Source organism: Pteropus medius, unplaced genomic scaffold, assembly GCF_902729225.1.
Source record: "Pteropus medius unplaced genomic scaffold, Ma_sr-lr_union100, whole genome shotgun sequence".
NCBI classification, from domain to species: Eukaryota; Metazoa; Chordata; class Mammalia; order Chiroptera; family Pteropodidae; genus Pteropus; species Pteropus medius.
Window position 1 is genome coordinate 6,314,394 of NW_024344370.1, and position 21,597 is coordinate 6,335,990.

Consider the following 21,597-nt stretch of genomic DNA (forward strand, 5'->3'; position numbering starts at 1 on the left):
AAGGACAGTCACACCTTTCCACAGAACATAAGATGGAATCTATGTCTAATTGCTTCTTTTACAGTTTTAGTCTTTACCCCATTTTCTTAGGTATGGGGCATGGTTAATTTTGGAGTCTTTTGGTTGTTTTGCACTATTCATGGGATTGCTTTTTTGACTTTCCCTAGTGCTAGCATAGGATGTAGAGCTTTAACTGTCTACTAAGGCAACTGCCACTCATCCATTTGTTTTCCAGCTTCCAAAATTTTGTTGTTGTTACTCTTCTCTCGTTTTCTTTGCCATTGTGGTTTATGCTTTAAAAAGTCCTTTCATGATTTTCAGAAAGTAGAGGTGTTCAATGAATGTGCTAATTGCTTTATCTTTACCTAGAGGTCCCGATGTTTTTAATATTCTAATTTGTCATTTATATATATTTTTTGTGAACTTTCTGAATATGTCTCTTATGATTTAACAATGACGCCTTAGTGTTTTCCTTTCTTATTTGCTGTCAGTGTATTAGCCATTGACCTGCAATAGCTTTAGGATGACTGATCTTAAAGCCTACTGTGTTATCTGTGGTCCCTTGGTTTAGAATGCACACAGGTTATGAATTGCTTAGGTGAAGGAGATGTAATGAAATGTACTCTGAATGCTTCACCAAAATAGATGTATTTAAAATCACATAAAGAACAATCTGCGATCATGAGGCCTAATACTTGTATCAGGAAGATACTGAATTTTAACCATACTAATTCAATAAATTTCCATTTAACAGTTGATATCTGTGAAGCACCATATCCCTGAGAGTACAAATTCCAAGGGTCTGAGTCCCTTTCTTACAAGATTTTCTAGAGAAAACAGATCCACAAGTAATTATAAATCAATGAGAACTGATCTATATCAGAGGCACAAAGCTGAGAACAACCTCTTGGTCTGTGAGTTCTGGGAAATTGAGGAAGGTTTCTGAGCTAAAGAGGTGACATTCGAGGTGGATCTTGAATGATGCGTGGTGGTTTCATCAGGCTGCAAAGGTGACAAAAGTCACCTCAGTTTGAAAAAAGAGTGTGCAAAACGTTGCAGATGTAAAAAATAATGTGTATTTAGGGAGTGGTGAGAAGTCTTTGGGGGCTGCTGAATGTATAAAATATATATATAATATATATATATATATATATATAAAATTATATATATATATATATATAAATAAAACTGCATAGGATTTTAGAGTCTAGCATGACCTGCTTAATTTTATGGATTGGAAATTAGTCCTAGAAGTTATAAGTTGTCAAAGATTCCTTTTAAATGACAGAACTAGGACTAAGACATGATGTTCTGACTTTTTTTAGAGCATTGTTTACTATATCATACAATTTCTTACTTCTCACTATAGATACAGATTATTTTCCTAAGTGCAAGTTGAAAAAGAACTGATTAGAAGATCTAGGAGACAGAATTCAATTCTAACCTACCGGTAGTGGTTCCCTTGAAGTGCTTTATTAAGGATTGTGAGGTCTACAGAAAATGCACAACATTTTAATTATATCTATCTCATGGGCATAGGATGGGAGAAATGCCATATAATTATTTTCTATGAACAGAAAACACCTATTGGAAGACAAGGAGTGGAAAATAAGAAGGAAAAGAATATACCATATATAATATATGACTAATGTCATGGTGGCTTTACATTATTGAATTTATTCTTTTGAAAAAGCCATTAAATTTTGGATCATATTATCTAAAACATCTCCTTTTTCAACTTTATTTCCTCATTTTAGTGTTCTCTTTTAAATAGTGGATATGCTTATTATTCAGTATTTGAGATGATGCAAAACTATTGGTTACTTTGATTTCTTTTCAATAAAAAGTCTTTTATTAATCTTTCAAATTATTGGTATGCACATTTGTTACAAATAAAACTCATTGTGTCAAATCTTGATTATTTTGTCACTCATATAAATAGGAATTTATTAATATACTACATACCTTATAAATGAAAAAATCAGGTTTTCTTGAAACATTTGCTTATTTAGAATCAAGTATATAAGAAGAAAAGACTTTCTATAATATGGAATAATTCCAAAATTTACTGTAATTTTCTACAAATATAAAGCATATACAAATTTCCTGCCATTTTTCTAAGATTAACATTAGATAAACATAAGTGTTAATCTCTTAGACTGCTTTAACTTTTCTAAATATTTTCACAACCTATTTATTTTTATCCATATTTTTAGTTAGAAATATCTGTTTGTAATTTTTAAAAACCAATACTATTTTTTTCCTATGCAATTTAACCTAAAATGACATTATCTGTAAATGAGATAATTTATTTCCCCATTTTTCTACTTCCTAATGCTTGCAGTCGTAAATGCCATTGCTGATCCTTCTAAAAAGCACTTTTCAAGAACTGTGCCTTACTTTGGAGCTCTTGAGCAACCTCCTGAGAATTCTTGGACTAAATCAGAAGGAAGGCTAAAGAAACAGAAGAACACTATTGCCTCCTTAAGACAATCAAATGAAATTCCCTGGCTTACTTTGGCAATCAATGTAAACCAAAATGGCCATTTTTTGCATCAGTAATTTATATTTTATACAGAACATATTTTACACTGATATTTAGAAATAGGAAAGCAGCACATTTCTCTAGCTGTAAGTGGAGCCTCTTGGCAAATAAAAGAAAAACTTATTCCCATTAGCAAAACATTAAAATTTAAATCTAGAGAACAAGTACTTAAAAAATCTGATAGAAAAAGTCCTTGATTTGTATTTTGCGTAAGCAATTGGTTTGAGGATATTGCTATATAAACACAGAAAATACTGGCTAGACTGTTAGAAGTCTTAAGTGACAATAAGAGGAACGGAAAAAAATAAGCTAACTTCGATAATGAAAATATGGAACCTGAGGAGTGCCTGGTGACCATAAATATATACCTTTATGAGCCTGACAATTTCTATTCAGTTTATACAATTAACAAGTTCGATAAATACAATTATAACTCTCACGTTGAAACAAATGCTCTTGCTAAGAGCAAAAAATTGTTATTGAGCAGATGGTATTACGTTTTCTTTCCAATTTATGTTCATAAAGCTCAATGCTTAGCCTTAAAAATGTCAAATAATTCAGATTTCAGGATAATACATACCAACTAATCTGCTCTGCTTATTTCCACTCTGTCATTCCTCTCTTGAAAAGCTCAAACAAGACAGAATGATTGACAGAAATAAAAACAAAAACATGGTCTGCTACATGGTCTTATCTATAATGCAACATTTTAACATCTATAAAAGATAGCATAATTCAAAACAATAACATGCCCCAAAGTTCTAATCTATAACACATATGTGGAAAACTTTATTCTTGCCAGAATTGCCACCAGTATGAAAATCTTTGATTACCAACTAAATCAGAGTTCATTGCCACTGTGGTGTTAAGAGCTAGAATTTTAAATACATGAAAACTTAGGTTCAAATCCTAGCTCTGCTACTTATAAGCAATATGACAATTGATTGAGTTATCCACCTCTCGGGTCTCAGGTTTCTTATTGGTGATAGCTTTTAGTGAGTTCTTCTGAATATTAAAAATACATTATAAAAATGCTCTTAGCAGAATGTCTGCATAGAGTAAATGTTTGACAAAATGATAACTCATATATTGGCCCAGTTATTGGAGAACTGAAGTTTTAAATAAACTGAGTTTATCCTTATGGTACATTCAATATAATCATAATTTTAAATTATTTTTTGTCACTTTGCTTTTCTAGGGAAAAAAATTTCCTCCCCATTTTTCTTAGATTTGTTTTGAGTTATAAAAGGGATTCATACACATCTGAAGCAGTTACACCATACTGTATAAGTGTAAGACTGACAGCTGATATTCAAGATTTGGCAAGAGTCCCAACACTTTCTTTTCTCAAACCTACCTGAGGGCTTCCATGCACATATGATCAGTCAGCTATTCTAGGACACTGCTGCAGGTTTAGGCCAGGCGACTCAGGGATAGGACTGGTCAAAAGCCTGCCCTTCCCACCCATCAGGCACCCCTACCTCCCTTCCCCATCCCAACTGAGCAGTCTTCCGGTTGTAGATCAGAGGTGTCTTTCCTTCTTGCACAAAAACAACAAAGGCCAAACTATCTTACTAGCATGAATTTTTATCTAAACTTCTTCTTGGGGAGCTCTCAAATTCCTAAAAATCTCTATTTCATAGCGGAGTTGCTATTTCTTGAGTGAGCAGCTGAATCTTTTGTGAAGTTCAATGAAACGTCAAGGATGTCCTCCAGAAACATCTGATTCTCCTTTTAACTCCTCTTATGTCCATCTCCCTGCTTGTTGTCGTTCTTTTCATCTTGATAACTAATTCTCTGACTTAAAAATCAATGCAATAAATAAACAGCATGCACATAAATGGTCACTGCACTACTGTTTGTAATATTAAAAAATCAATAGGAAAACAATGCAAAATTTGATATGCATACCATGCTACAATTTAAGAATATTGTTATAGATTTATATGTACTGAAATAAAATAATCTCCAGAACATATTAAATATAAAAGTCAGTCATAGACTAACGTGTAATATATCACTTTAGATAAAAATATTTCCCATAATTCTAATGTATAAATATTTAATTAAAAATTCAGTAAGGATGTATGCCAAATTCTATCCATTACTAAGTGGTTACTTTCAAGGTGAGCAAATCTAACGGAGTAGGAAGGAGGACTTTCCCATATTCTGGAAGGTTTTAAGTATTTTATGACATAAAAGTACTTATCTATTACTCATTTTAAAATTATACATTAAAAGAAAATCTCGTGGTAGAAATCTTAGGAAATACAGAAAAAGTAAAAAAAATATATACTAAAAAGTACATACAATTCTACAATCCAATGCTCATTTCTGTAAAAAAAATATTTTTCTAATACATTTCTATACACATATGCACACATTCAATTTTTGAAGCAGAAATTCTCATTGATTTGATACCTTAAAACATTTGAAATATCAAAAAGAAAAAAAAAAGATTCCTATAAAGAGGTAACACTAGGAACTACTGGCCAACATAGGCATGGCTTTTATCTATATAGCTTAACGCTCAGGTGAAAACATGCTGCACACAACAAGAATGCTACAGACGCGCGCGCGCACACACACACACACAATAATATGGTCACACACACACAATACTAATATCAATATCAATAACACGTTTTCCATAAGTTCCCAGTCCCATTAGGGTCAGGGAAGCTGACGACTGCCTAAGAGACTGCCTGTCTCACACTACTGACTTAATTCTTACTAGCGCTTAACTCTGGTGCATTTCCTCTATGATCTCAGAATGCGTCACTGTAAATTCCATAATAAGACAGCAGTTGCAATTTTTGGAATGTGGATTCTGATGTGTGGCTCAAACAAATGTTATGAGAATGCTAGTGGAGCTCTGTGGGCCTCAGTTTCCTCATATCTAAACACATCTCCACAGCCCTTCCATGGTAAACATTCTGTGATTTACAAAAAACCACAAAGAATCATGCTGAATTGACCATCACAATATGGCCTGCTTTCAGAGTTCTTAAATGAATCCTCAAAGTCAAACTTCCTGCAAAATGACTTCACTTGTTTATTATGTAGTATTTGTCTCCATTCTCCAGAATGCTCACCAGATGGTGAATGAGTATATCTCTCCGTCTAACAACATCTTTATATTGTTTCTTGCCACTCATTACTTAAAGTTGAAAGAAAAAATAGAAAAAGAAAAACCCCATAGAATCAAGTACTCAGCTGAAAAACGTAGCTTTCTCCTTAGGAAAAGGCTATAGGACAAAACAGGGGCCCCAAACAGCGGTCCTGTGAGAACGATGAGACAGATGATCCTGGTTTTGATCTTCTTTGAAGATAATTGAAAACAAAATTGAATCTGTACCAATTTTGACAGGCATGGAAGTCAGATTCACAAATAGGAAATGTGAAGCTTTCCCAATGTTCTATTCAGTCTTAAAATACATTCATAAAAGTCACTATTATTTAAGATCTGTACTATTAATATGAAGGGAATAGTACTTAGATATCTAATCTTATCCCAAATATAACTAAGTAAAATTTTCAAGATAAAAGCATGGTTTGATATTATCTATCAGCCATTGCGAAGTAAAATAACAAAAGTCTTCAACATCCCAACAAATTTATGTAAGACTCTTTTAATAAAACAGTGATAGCTTAATTTAAAGTAAACATTTATATTCAAGTATTTTGATTGGAAACTTATTGTCAATAGAACAATGAGAAAAAAGCACAAAGTCCTACTACATCCAAGGAGAGGTCATGCTTTTAAATGATACCGTCATCTACAGTAAAAAAAACTCATTTATTTTTTATTTGAAAAATATAAAAACTGATCAAAATAGGTGGTGGGGAGTCAAATATCATTTAAGCAATATTTTACAGAAACTATAAAATTGTTGAGAGAATTAACTAGAGTATCAATTATTGATGTTCTTCATTTCAGGAAAGTTGAATGCTGTCCTATCTTTAAGGAGTAAAAACTTCCTGCTGTTTAGTTTGCTTTTTGTAAGTATACATGATAAGCAGCAGAAAAATTAGTCTGTTTTTAGAAGTTATATATAAATTGCTAAATATAAATATGGATATTAAATTGTTTTACTATCAAATATTCTGAGTCCTACAGGCAAGAAGAAATCAAGTAAGGAAGTGGATTTGTTATTTGACCTATCTCTTAAGTTCAAGCTTCCTATATGTATTTCTTCTGTCTTTGTCCATACGGTTATACAATTATCACTGGATAGCTGAATTACTAAACAGTTTTCTATATCTTTTTCTCAAAATCATATTTATTCTACAGTGGTCTCCTATAGCATAAAATTAAATCAACAGTGTTTATAATGTAACCCATCACACTTATTAAAGAGTTGATAGTAAAATAGGACTCCTAATATAATAATAGAAGATTCCTTATCACGCTAGTAAATAGCTTTCATTTAACATCTATAATTAACAATGAAACAAATTAGAAATAAGACAAGATTTAATGCTGCTCAGGAAATTCTAACCTAAGCAATTAAATGAGAAAACCAAATATGAGGTATAAATGTGTGAAAGAAGAGAGCAAAATTATATTTTCAGATGATAATTCTATAACTTAAAATTCAGGAGAATTATCCAAAATGTATAAGAAAGATAGAACATTATAAAATACATATACACAATAGGCTTTCTATATACCAGCAATAAACAAAAAATGAATCCCATTTGTATAATTGTAAAACATAAAATATCTAGAAATAAACTTTATAAAATATGTAAAAGTCTTCTATGAATAACATTATAAAACTTTACTGAAGGACATGTTTAAAAACTAGAAAAAATATGTATTGAATTTCCTGGGTGGGAAGATTCAATATTTTAAAAACAGATTAATCGATGTTTTTTTTTTTTGCAATTATTTTTGCTCTAAAATGTTAAAATGTTCTTAATTATGCAATTTGATTTATAATAGCTACTTTCTTCTTGAAGACTTTTTTCTTAGAACACTCTGATGACTTTCTAATTTAGGCTTCCTACTTTCTAGGCCTACTACACTGTTGTCATCCTGGAATTTATTTTCTTAAAACACCTGGGTTGATTCTGGGTCTTTTTGCATCTTTGGTTATCTTCTGTATAGGATTCCTGTTGTTTTGTTTTGCTTGAATATATCTATAAGTTTTATATATATATATATAATATAAATATATTTAGATATAATATATATGCAATATATGCATATTTATTACAAAGGATCTGTAGGAAGTAAACTTGTAAACTTAAGACCTTATATTCTTAAATAAATCTTCAGCTTATTGTTAGTTCGGCTATCAATATTGGGCTCTAACCAATCTTCCTTAGAACTTTGACACATTGTCTAGTCTGTCCCAGCTTACTTTTGAAAGATTCTTTTTTGTTCTCTAGAAGATTTCAGCATTAATTCCTTACCTTTGGAATTTTGAAATTTCATCAGGTATTTTTTTGGGCAACGGAAGAACCATTTCAATTTGAGGACTTGAATCGCTATCTTCATATCAAGTAACTTTTTTTTTTTCAATTATTTTTCCTGACCCTTCTCACACCCCACTATCATCGTTAATTCACTTTATTTCTTTACTTTTTTTTTTTTTTAAATGATCATAATTTATATCCTTGTCTTTTTGCTCTACATTCTGGGAGATGTGTTTGACTAATTCAATATTCAAGCATGTTCAGTTATTTTATCCAATCCTTTAATTTTTTTCCCCAGCATCCTGCTCCTATTTCACAGAAATCTAATAATACTTAATGGATGTACTCTTCTCCTTAATCCAGTCCTTGGAATTCTCCCCTACCTTGCATTTGAGAACACAGCTCTCCTGATTTCCTGCCTATGCCTCAGTCACTCTTTTTAATATCTTTCTCTAATATTCTTATTTCTCTAATATTTCTTCTTTCTCTAATATTTTTCTCACCTTACTTTTGGCCCACTGTGAGGACATTTACCTCCAAAACTGAAATGTCTACCTACTATGTTCTAAAAACTCCAGCTTAGATTGCTCTTCTGTATTCAAATCTCCACCTGAATGTGCACAGACATCTCAAACTCCATATTTCCAACATGGCTTTTATTCTTTATGCTAATTTTGCTATCTTACTGAAATACCACTATCATCACATAGTCATTGAAGCCAGAAATCCAAGCACGATCCTTGAGTGTTCCTTATCTCAAACCCAATCTTTTGGACATCACCAAGTTATGTCTGTTTTACTCTCTATATAACTATTAAGTTTTTCCTTCTATTCTGAATTCCCTTAATTCAAGCCCTCTTTGTTTCTCATGTGATTATTGCGGTAGAATCTGAACTGGTTTTCCTGATATGTCTTCTCCTACTCACTCCAATTTTATCTCCACATCAACATTTCTCAAATTTGAGAGGTCACAGATTTCCAAGAACATTTCCACAACCCTCACAGGTGTATAGTCTCCATATGAGAAACTTTAGAGCAGTTATATTCTTTTTCTTCAGGTGATTATGTGTGGTTACTGTAATAAGTCATGCATTGATAAACCAAAGGCAAAATTAGGCACCTGATCCCCAAAATGCTTATATTCAATTTTTTAACTAAATAAAAAAACATAAAATTTAAAAAAAGTTATTACAAAGACCGCTTTAAATACACCACTCTAAATTGTGCCAAAATTAAAGAACATGATAAGACTCAAGGCCGATATTACTCCCCTTGAATAAAATCACCCCAGTGATTTTATAAAAATCAAGCTTCTTAGCATGACATTCAAGACTTCCTAGCAGTGCATGAGAGGTTACTTTTCTTTAATCATCCCTCTCATCCCTTCCTCGCCATCACTGTGCCATATACTGAAACCTGTTTGGGGTTCTCTTATGCCTTTCACACTGAAATATTTGCTCAAACTATTGACCTCTAACCATATACATCCTTGCTGCTCTAGCTAACTTCTCATCCTCAAAGCCCCAGTTCATAGATTTTCATCTCCAGGTGAATCTGATTTTTTTTGTCCTTCTCTCTTCTCTAGTCTTGGAATGGTATGTGTGCACCCATAGCATACTGTAATGTAACTGACTATTCCTCTTTCTGTTTAATATCCTAAGCTGCTGGGTCCTTGAAATTTGGGACTGTCTTAATCCATTTTCCAGTCTTCAAGAGTGGAGGTACTCAATACATAATTGTTAAATTGTTAAATTGACCAATGATCTCCATCTATATTTATCTTTCCTTTTTCTACTGGAATTAATTAATTTATTTATTCACTAATAATCATTCATCTGTTAGTTTCAGGGAACACAAAACAGAAGAAGACATTGTTCTGGCCCCTATAGAGCATTTTATTATTGTGCCATCCTTTTTTTTCCCCCTCTAATCATTTAGTTGTATAGGTCTTTTCTTCAGAAGAATAGCAGGGATTCGTAACATCTCTGCTTCTCACAGTTCTTAAGACCACTGTAGAGGTTCAACATATATTTGTGGAATAGCCTTATTTTGTCTTTAGGGGTGCCTATTAATCCATGGTTCTGTCCGAGGACCCTGTTGAGTGGAGTAGTTATAGGCTTTCTGGCATAAATGTGCTAAGTAGGCTGTAGGGCAGAATTAGGGGTTCAGAAAAGAAACAAAATGATGATTTTGATTCCAAGTTATTAGCTTAGCTCTGAGGGCGATAATTATTCCATCAAGATAGACTAATTTCTATTGAGTCTTAGTCAACATTATATTTTAGTTTTACAATATTTAGAGATTATTTATTTCTATATTTAAAGATGAAGAAATCAAGGCAATTAATCTAGACTTATAGGTTTGATTATAAAATCACTTTCAATTCTAGTGATTGTATCTCATTATTTCTGGATAAACATGTTATTGTTCTTTAATACTAAAAAAAGATAATAGAACTAAGACTTATGGAATATTTATATTGGGCAATCTCATTTTTAAGCTCTTTTATATGTATTAATTCACTGAATCCTCATGACAACTTTTATTATATTCATTTTATTGCTAGGAATTTGCCTTATAATAGTGGAGTAAACTTAAGGACATTATTTATCTTCTGAGTTTCATCATTCTTGCACCCTTTACAGCCTGTGAGGAGGAGCCTTTAGGTAGTCTTTTATAGACTGAACAGTACTATATATTTGAGAATTTTTACAATACATTAAAGTTATTTTTAAGAGTCTGAAAAGGAAAGTCTTCCAGAAAGTCCAAATAAAGGCAGAGATGAGCTGAGACACCAGCACTGAATATTCAGACTGCTACTAATCATGTTAAGCTGCATGTTTTACTGCTAAATCTAAGGGAGAGATTGGATGGGAGGAGAGTGGGAGGCAGGAAGGTATAAAGCCTGGATATTTGGAAAGTAATATAATTATTTTATGATTAGTTTAAGAGCATTATCAATTATAGAATAAGCAGAGTTAAAAAGGATTCAAGAAGGAGTAAAACTGCAAGAATACAGTTAAAAATTATCAGAACCATCTGTAAAAGCATAAACAATTTCATGAGATATCTTTCTTTAAAAAAATAATATTCTAATTAATTGCTATTAGCAATCAAATGATGAACACTACTCATGTTTTATGCATAGAGCAGTTGACACCATGTCTAGTGCATTTGGCATTAGTCTAGGAGTTAGAAAACCCAAGTTCTATGCCCTGCTTGGTTCCATGTCAATAAAGAAGTGGCCATCCCTCTCTGCGAAGATCTGTCTCCTCCAGGGATAAAGAACATGTTAATGCACTTGCCTGCTCTCCATTTCAAAAGGATGCTCTAAAGATTGGTAAGTCAATATCCATAAAGTTCTTTGAACTCTTTAAAAGATAAACCGTACAGAGACATACTGGCAAGAGAACCACTACCATAATCTTTTATTCATGAGAGGAACAATGAGGAAAAAGATCTAAAAGGCAGTTCCAAATTTTAAAAATGTCAGATAGAAATGCAAAAAGTTAAAGGATAGGAAACGACAATAGTGACAGAATCCAAACCAATATTTGCATTCTGTATTCTACAGATTCTCAGAAGGGTCCTCTATTGAGTGCTCCAGAGTATTATTAGCCTTTCACATTGACATGCTGTAACAAATATTTTAACTTATGTAGACTTTGGTTCCCTAAACAATGCTTGAAAATGCCTTTTAGAAAACACTTTTCTTAAATAAGTACAAAACAACAACGATGAAATTCAAATATCTACTAAACATATGAAAGAGCGTTCACCCTCATTAGTAATCAGGGAAATACAATGACTTCATTATAGAGCCTCCATATTTGGGAAAAAAATTGGAAAATCTAAAATATCATGTGTTTTTGACTAGGATGTGGAGTCAGAAAGTCTTGTTTAATTTATAAAACTCTGTCTCCTGATCTAACAGAGTTAAAGAAATGCATGACACAGGATTCCATTCCTTGGTATATTTCCCCAAAGAAATGCATGCTTATTTATATGCACCAAGATACATGTCCATAAAGGTTCATTTTATATATATAAATGGTGGTGGTGGTGGTGGTGGTGGTGGTGGTGGTGGTGTGGTGACATAATATCTTTACTCATAATATTTCCAAACTGAAAACTACTCAACTTCATATTAAGGGAAGACTGGACAAATAAATTGTGGTTCCTCAATACAATAGAACATTATATAGCCATGAAAATATATAATTCTCAGCTACATGTACTGATAAATCCTATAAGTATAATATTGTGTTAAAGAAGCAAAATATAAGAGTATCCACAAGATGAGTCAATTTACATATGTTTGTTTGTAACATATACAAACAAACTAAATTGAATTCCACTATTTTGTGATGTATCCATAAGAGATAAACCATACTAGAAAGAAAAGTAGAAAAAGAAAAGTTAGGATAGTGGCTATCTCTTTGGAGAGGAAAAAGCAAATAAATCAGGTGCTGCTGAGGAATAATTAAAATAGTTATTAATTTTACAACTATTTGTTAAACTCAACACATATTTTATGTACTTTTCTAAATTTTGTTATATTTCACAATTTAGAAATTTACAAAGATACAAAGCTATAGTAATCAAGGCAGTGTGGTATTGGACAAAGAATAGAAAAAACAGATCAATGGAATAGACTAGAGAGCCCAGATGTAGACCCATATAGTTAACTGATCTTTGAACAAAGGAGCAAAGGCAATGTAATGGAGCAAATATATTATTTTCAACAAATGGTGTTGAAACAACAGGACATTCAATGCAAAAAAAGAAATCTAGACACCGACCTTATATCTGTCACAAAAATTAACTGAAAAAGAACAGACCTAAATGTAAAACACAAAACTATAAAACTTCTAGAACATAATATAGGAAAAAATCTAAATGACCTTAAGTTTGGGTATGATTTTTTTAGATACAACACTGAAGGCATAATCCATGAGAGAAATAACTGATAAGCTAGACTTCATCAAAATTGAGATTTTCTGTCCTTCGAAAGACAGTATTAAGAGAATGAGAAGACAAGCCACTGGGAAAAAATATTTGCTAATAACATATCTGATAAAGGACTGTTATTCAAAATATACAAAAAAAAATCTTAAAGGTCAACAAAAAGGAAACAAATAACTCAGTTAAAAAGTGGGCCAATTCCTTAAGAGACACTTCACCAAAGTAGATAAATAGACTGCAAACAAACATATGAAAAGATGCTCCACATATGTCATTAGGGAGATGCAAATTAAAACAACAATGAGATACCATTACATACCTATTGGAAATGGCCAAAATCCGCAACACTGACAACGCTAAATGCTGCTGAGGAGGTGGAAAAACAATAAGAACTCTCATTGATTGCTGGTGGAAAAGTAAAATGGTACAGCCACTTTGGAAAACAATGACAGTTTCTCACAAAACTAAACATACTCTTACCATACAATCTAGCAGTCGCATTACTTGGTATTTACCCCAAAGAGCTGAAAACTATGTCCACACAAAAACTTGCACAAGGATGTTTACAGCCATGTTATTCATGATAACCAAAACTTGGAAGTACTAGGCTGTCTTTCACGAGATTAATGAATAAATAAACTGTGATACATCGAGAAAGTGGAATATTACTCAGTGCTTAAAAAGATATGAGCTATCAAGTCATGAGAGGCATCTTAGATGCATATTACTAAAAAGCCAATCTGAAATGGCTACTTACTATATGATTCCAATTTTACAACATTCTGGAAAAGGCAAACCTGTGGAGACAGTAAAAAGATTAGTGGCTGCCAAGGGGTGAGGGGAGGAAAAAGAGAGATAATAGGTGGAACATAGAAGATTTTTAGGGCAGTGAAAGTACTGTGTATGATACTATAATGGTGGATACATGTTATATATTTCTCCAAACCCAAGAGTGAGTCTAATGTAAACCATGGACTTTGAGTGAAAATGATGTGTCAATGTAGGTTCATCGATTGTAGCAAATGTATTACTCTGGTGGGATATATTGATAATGGGGGAAGCTATACATGTGTGGAGGTAAGAGGCATATGGAAAATTTCTCAATTCTGCTCAATTCTGCTGTCAACCTAAAACTGCTCTAAAAATAGACTTTTTAAATACACACACACACACACACACACACACACACCTGCCTGCCTGAGCACTTGTGGCTGCTTGGAAGTTCACAAAAATTTTACAGTCTAGAAACATTAATTATGTGTTACATTTTACTTCTATTTCATTTATAAAAGTGCTGATGAAGATTACCTGGTGCATAATTTAGAGGTTTAACATGAAGAGTCTTCTTAAATGATATGCTCTTAAATAATATGCTCTTCTTGGTAAAAAAAAAAACACCAAGTACAAATTAGAAAATATTAGCAATGGAAAGAACTGAAGACTTTTCTCTCCAAAACTGCCAAGCAAGTCTTGTTTAATTGAAATTGAGGGCAAAGACAACAGAGCACGCTTAATTGAATTTTACTTTTAATGATCTCTAAGCCATGTTTGAAACAAAAATATACATGTGAGAGTTCTTCAAGATGTTGGACATGAATCTGTTTTCATAATTCAAAAGCATACTTTGCTTATGAATCTCTTGTTAACAAGCTTTGGCTGGGAATTCTTTTCTTCCAGATGTTTGGTGTTGTATAGACACAACATCCATTTCTCTGCATAGGATTTAAACCATAGTTATAATGAGTATATTTATATTACAAAGTGGTAGAAGGCAGAATTTAATTAGATTGTCTATAGATTTATATAATGACGAATACTTAAGTCTCATAAAGTCCTACAGACAGCATTTACTCATCTGAAGAAGATTCTTTTGACTTTTCAAACCTGAAAGCATTTTAAATTTCTTAAGACATTATTAAATAGGTGGATTAGTAGTTTTGGTAGAAAAGAAAGCCTCCTAAATCATGAATATGAAAACTTATTTTTTAAATATACACTTTCATTAAAAATTCCTCTTTAAGTAATTTATAGGAGACAAGATTGTTTGGTGGTTGAGAGGATGATCTCTAAAGTCAGATCTGGATTTAAACCCCAGCTCTAACTTAGACAAGTCATATTACCTCTCTATGTCTCAGTACCTATTTCCTGGTGTTCTTACAAGGACAAAAATAAATATCCCAAGTAAAGAACTTTGCAAAGCTCCAAGCACATAATGAACACTCAATAAATGTTAGCTATTATCATCAGCAGCAAATTCTAGGATCTTGCTAATTTTTCATCCATCTTGTTTTATCCCATCCTTTCTTTTAATATAAAGTGCTCTTCCAGGCCAACTTCCTTGTCAGCTATGATTCTCTCAATTTCTAACAAAAAATGGTGAAACCATTCATGCTTACCTTCTCTCTTTCTGATGTCTCACTAAATTGAAAGTAAAGAAATGAAAAACATAAAAACCCATAAAGACAGCAATAATGGGGCAGGACAGATCGGCAAAGAAGAGATTTCACTTGATTTTTAGAAATCTGAGAGTGGATAGAGAGGTAGAAACTGTTGTAGCACAATAGAGAAAATGATTACAGAGAGCAAATTCCAAGAGAAAGTGAACAAATGCATTCTGGCAAACAAAGAAAGACTTAGTGCTTAGAGGCAGCATACATTAAGGAAGGCAGGAGTTAAGTAAGAAGTTGAAAGTATATTAAAATTATATGAAGATATTGGATACCAACTAACTAATTCTCCCTCCTGCTAGAGATGGAATCTTTCTTTTCTGGAGAAAATAAGCTAGAGAGAAAACCATTTCAAGAAATAATGACAGAAAATTTCCTTAACCTGGTGAAGGAAATAGACATACAAGCCCAGGAAGCACAGAGAATCCCAAACAAGATGAACCCAAAGAGGCCCACACCAAGACACATTATAATTAAAATGCCAAAGGTTAAAGACAAAGAGAGAATCTTAAAACTAGCAAGAGAAAAATTGTTAGTTACTTATAAGGGTGCTCCTGTAAGACTGTCAGCTGATTTCTCAACAGAAACTTTGCAGGCCAGAAGGAACTGGCAGGAAATATTCAAAGTGATGAAAAGTAAAGACCTCAACCAAGATTACTCTACCCGGCAAAGCTATTATGTAGAATTAAAGGACAAAGAGCTTCCCAGACAAGAAAAACCTAAAGAAATTCATCACCACTAACCCAACATTACAGAAAATGTTACAGAGTCTTCTTTAAGAAGAAGGAAAAAGAAAAAAAAAAAGATAACCAATATGAATAATAAAATGGCAATAACTACATATCTATCAACAATTACTTTAAATGAAAATGGATTAAATGCTCCAATCAAAAGATAGCGTGGCTGAATGGATAAGAAAACAAGACCCTTCCATATGTTGTCTATAAACTCACTTCAGATCAAAAGAAACACAAAGACTAAAATAAAGGAATGGAAAGAGATGTTTTATGAAAATGGAAACAAACAAACAAATAAAAAAAGCTGGAGTAGCAATACTTGTATCAAGCAAAACAAACTTTAACAAAGGCTATATAAGAAGAACCCAGTTATACCACTTCTGGGTATTTACCTGAAGAAACCCAATACATTACTTCAAAGGGACATGTGTATCCACATGTTCATTGCAGCATTATTTACAATAGTCAAGATAAGGAGGCTACTTGGGTGTCCACCAATGGACAAATGTATAAAGAAGAGGTGGCACATATATACAATGAAATATTATTCAGCCATAAAAAAGAATGAAATCTTTCCATCTGCAACAATATGGATGAATCTAGAGGATATTATGCTGAGGAGAGTAAGTCAGACAGAGAAAGACAAATGCTATATGATTTCATTTACATGTGGAATCTAAAGAACAAAATAAACAAACAAAACAGAAATAAACTCATAGAGAACATTTTGATGGTTGCCACATAGACGGGAGTTTAGGGGAGTGGGTGAAAAAGAGGAAGGGATTAAGAAGTACAAATTGGTAGTTACAAAATAGTCATAAGGATGTGAAGTATAGCATAAGGGATATAGTCAATAATATTTTAGTAACTATGTATGGTGCCAGATGGGTACTAGGTTTATCAGGGTGATCACTTTGTAAGTTATATAAATGTCTAATCATTATGTTGTACACCTGAAACTAATATAATATTGTATGCCTACTATAATTAAAATATATAAAAAAAAAATAAGCTAGAGCGATTTCAAACTGAGAGCATCGGGTATTGTGGCACGAAGGTGAGGCCCAAGGCTGTAAAACAGATGCTTAACTGAAGAGTTTCCAGTAATACTCCTAATCTTATATGCCATGCTCCTCAAAAACTAGCAGAAAGGTATCTGCCCCTATGTGGATGTTTCCCAGGCAGAAATTGGGGAATATTCTCATACTGTCATTTAAGACCTTGCCAAAGAATAAGCCAACTGAACCAATCACGCTATAGTAAAACCCTTAAGTTGACAAGCACTATCCATGTTCGCAGAACTTTGATGGTGTATTTGTTTTCATCATTATTGTTATTTTGTTGTCTTTGTGCGCGCGTGTGTGTGTGTGTACGCGCACGCACGTGTGTGACTTTTAAATAAGAGACAGCCTCTTGAGGAAATTCTTCAAAATAAAGAGGGCAGACTAGAACAAGCAGACCACATTAACAGAATACATAATCCACAGGAAACAGAGAGACAGAGGAAAACCTCTACAGAACTATAATTTGTGCCCTTAGAAAGATAATGCATTCATGACATAAGAATAGATGGTATTAAAAAGGAATCACCGGAGAACAAGAGAATGTTGAAACTAAAAATAAAAATATATACATATTTCAAATGAAAATTTTAATAGAAAGGCTGGAAGATAAATGTGAAGAAATCTAGAAGATGGAACAAAATACCAAAGAGATGAAAAATCGGGGAAAAAAGTGAGGAAGTTAAGGGTCTGATGTAGGAAGTTCAATATTCAACTATCAGGAATCCTAGGAAGAGAGAAAAGAGAAAATGGAAAAGGTAAAATTACTGATGAACTAATAAATGAAAAAATTTCAGAATTAAAGGATCATATATGTCTGGAGTGAAAAAACCTAGTGTGTACCCAAGACAATGAATGAAGACCCAGCCCAAGACAATTGATTATTAAAAGTGGAAACACTGGTGATAGAAGGTCGCAAAATTTTTACAAAGAAAAATAGGTTTTGAACAGATTTCAGGATGTCACCAATGTTAGAAAACAGTGGAACGATGTTGGCAAAATGTTGAAAAAATACATTTGTAACCTAGAACTCAACTGCAGTTAATCCATGACTGAAATGAAAGAGTGTTCAAATGAAGGGCTGGTGGAGTCAGAGTAGTACATAGAAACGATTCCTGAAGAGAAAAATGTAAAAAGTTACCTTTTATTCTCAACTGTGAGACTAAATGTAGAGACAGAAGAATGAATAAAGGGTACTCTTAGCACTACTCTGAGTGTCCAAAGCCCCTGAGTCAACAATTTCTTTTTTGCTAACACCACTGAGTCAGGGTGTCAAGAGGCTGGTCAAAGTTATGAAGTGTGCCAGACTTTGCTTCTAAAAAAAGTGTACTACTTTTTTATTTCATACATCTGATACCTCTAAAACAGATGGGTCAGTGGGCAGTAAGCAGCCAGAAATGAAAGCCAAATATTCATTCTGAAGTCGTTTTGCTTAGACTTAAGTATTGCCACAAAATTTTGCGAGTCATTAAAAACATAACCAAGATGACCTTTTGCTATTAACTAATGACCCAGCATTAAATATCTTGTTTGAGAAAGTGGGGCAGTATATATATATTTTTTAGTTTTATGCTTATTAAATTACAATGGAAGCATTTTGTTAACAATCTCATAATGTGGTGTCTTTAGATGCTAATTCTTACCTAAAAGGAATGAAATAAAAAAATAAACTAAGCCAGAAAACAAAAACCCTTCTTGGTATTCTAGCAAAGGATCCAGTTTATCACAGTAATCAATTCCCTCTCTTACACTGGGGGTATTACTATCTTAAATGGCTAAAGAACAAACAGGTAACAGTGGAGCTACAGTTCTTTCAGAAATAAGATAATTAAACAGCTATATGTGCCAAGAACACTTTCTTTGAACATTTCTATTGTACCGTCTCATTATTTCTAGCTACCTGATTAGCAGTCAGTAAACTTTGGTAACTGATTTCTTCTGGTATCACTTGAGTCTACTCTCGAATTCTCCTAGCATTACCTGGACTATCAGAAAAAAATGAAGAAAATATCTTCTTCACTACTTATACAATATGCTGAACTATTTATAACATTCAGGGTTGATTTTCTCTAATTCTCGAAGCCATTTTTATAGTTGGCTAACACTGATAATAATAGATTAAAAAGTATGAAATAATTATAATAAACACTTATTCAGGAGAGTTTCCTGAAACTGAGGCAGAATTCAAACCAAGCCGTCGAATGGGCTATTTCAGGAGTTCTCAATACATTCCTGATGAGGATAGATTGCTTTTTTTTCCCCCTCAGATATCTTTATTTATTTCACAAATATTACTTAATTGCGTACCATGTAAAAAGCACTGTGCTGGTTACTGTGGAGGAAATCGAGGGGGTAAAAACATCTAGTGTTTTTCTTCAAGATGGAAATGAGCGATTTGTGTGGAAATTAGTGGTAGCAGCACCTGTAAAGGAAATTGCTGAATGGGAGGGCCTGGAGAAAGTAAGGATGAGGAACAAAATTGTGAAAAGGCCAGCCTGAGTGCTTAGTTTTGCTTTCCTGGGCAGTCCTCTTGAGCTATAAGTAGATGTAACTGGTCTAAAGTTAAGCAGGCAATAAGACTTTAGAATCTACCAGTGAACTGTAATCAATCTGTCATGAACCAACATACAATAAGTTGCTATCTCATCAAGAAATGGAACTGTATCTCTAGTGAGCAATTGGTTGTTATAGATGCCCAACATTCAGTTCTCCTTTCTTTTGAAAACAGTATCCTGATATCCTTTGGGGAAACTCTCGACTGTTAGGTGGGGCTCTTATGATTGATTCAGGGTAGGATCTACAACTTTAATTACATGGGAGCTACTAAGAGAGAGATGCTCTCTTTTTCTGTTGAATGTGAAACCTGGAAAGACATAGTTTGAGATTCTGACATTGGTGCTGTCCCTATGTGTATGAAAACTAAGAATAAAACCAAAAAATGCAGAGAGTTCTCATAGAGGATCCAGAGACTAACTAAATCCTCATAAAGAATTCTAATCCAAACAGTACTCAGGGTCCGCCTAAACCCTCATGGAACCTCATTAAGTGGTGGGTGTGGGATGGGAGGATAAAACCATCCACATTGTCCATGTAGGAGAAATGCATCCAGGAGGATATTTTACCAAGTGTGAAGCAACTGGGTAACGACTGCTTAAGGGTGTGTGATAACTTTTTACTATTATACTGCGCAATGTCAAATTTGCCCTTTAAGTTGACTGAGGAGTATTATCAAGGGAATGGAAGAAACAGAGTTGCCTATCAATGAGGAGAAATATTTACATAAATATAAAGTAAAATTTAAAAACACATTTTAGAAAAAAAGGAAGTTTTCTGTTTCTGAAAGTAGATTTGGAACTGGCAAATGACAAGGGTGGTAATTATTGATATATGCAAGTCAACAAGCAAAACCAACCAAACAGGAAAACATTTAGATATGTGCAAAATGAAGCAAATCTTCTGATGGCCAAAAACGCAAATGTACAGGACTGCTCCAGTTATGGATTTTACTTTTATTTAAACTACAGCAATGTTTGTCTTCCTAAAAATAGTTTCTGCATTCTACAAAAGTGCAATATGAAGTTTCAGACTAGTGCTCGCTTAACACACTGACAGAGCTGTAAAAGACTTTCAAAGCTTCTGCTCATTAGATTTCACAAATATCCCACCCATCCTGCCACCTGCACTCTAAACATACATACGGACAAATCATAATCATGGAAGAACGCCATAACTTGCAAATTACAATCTGAAAAAGAGAATTATTGATGCAAAACTAAAAAAATCATATAACTCTCTTAGAAGTTTCTTTCTTAAATATAATTTTTCTTCCCATGAAGCATGAACAAAAGCCACCTATGAGCACTCATGTGGTTCCTTTTTAGCCTTTGCCTGTTTGTTTTAAGAGCAGAATCTGTTTAAGAGCCAAATACACTATAAATGTTTACCAAGAAAATCTTTCAGATGGGACTACTTTCAAGGAAGGTCAATTACAAGTCTTATGTCTCTCCTTTTAACGATATTCTTTAATGATCTCCTTCCTCTCCCAGATAATTAAATCACAAAAACAACTCAGGCAGAGAATGACCGAGTAATCCCCATAATCACATTGCAGTGACAGACAAGAAGATCAAAGCACAGGTGTATTGAGAAAATGTGAACTTGCTGCAAACTAAGATCAAAAGTACCTTTAGCTAGTCCTCAAACCCCAACAACTTCCAATATTTTAAAAATTCTGTGGTTTCTTTGATTAATATACTTAATTTCCCCTCTCCCAGTTTCTATTTAGACATTGGCATTTCTTCACATGTGGTGGCTGTATTTTCATAAATTCAATAATTAATTAATTTTAGAAATTTGGTGAATTATGTTGAATCTCTAATAGCACCTAGAAGACCCTAAGTTCATTGTTAACCTATTAT

The 21,597-nt window shown here is 33.1% G+C and overlaps 1 protein-coding gene across 8 annotated transcripts in view; it reads right to left on the reverse strand.

Moving 5' to 3' along the window:
- The window catches only part of PDE4D (phosphodiesterase 4D), a 1,171,348-nt gene that overhangs the window by 78,190 nt on the left and 1,071,561 nt on the right, over window positions 1-21,597 (reverse strand). The window contains exon 7 of one of the 8 annotated variants that reach the window (XM_039870235.1): window positions 14,445-14,646. The exons of the other annotated variants lie outside the window; for them this stretch is intronic. Coding sequence (XP_039726169.1) covers window positions 14,546-14,646 — 101 coding nt within the window. The 3' untranslated portion in view covers window positions 14,445-14,545. Of the gene's footprint in view, window positions 1-14,444; window positions 14,647-21,597 lie in introns of those variants that run through there. 8 annotated transcript variants of the gene reach the window in all.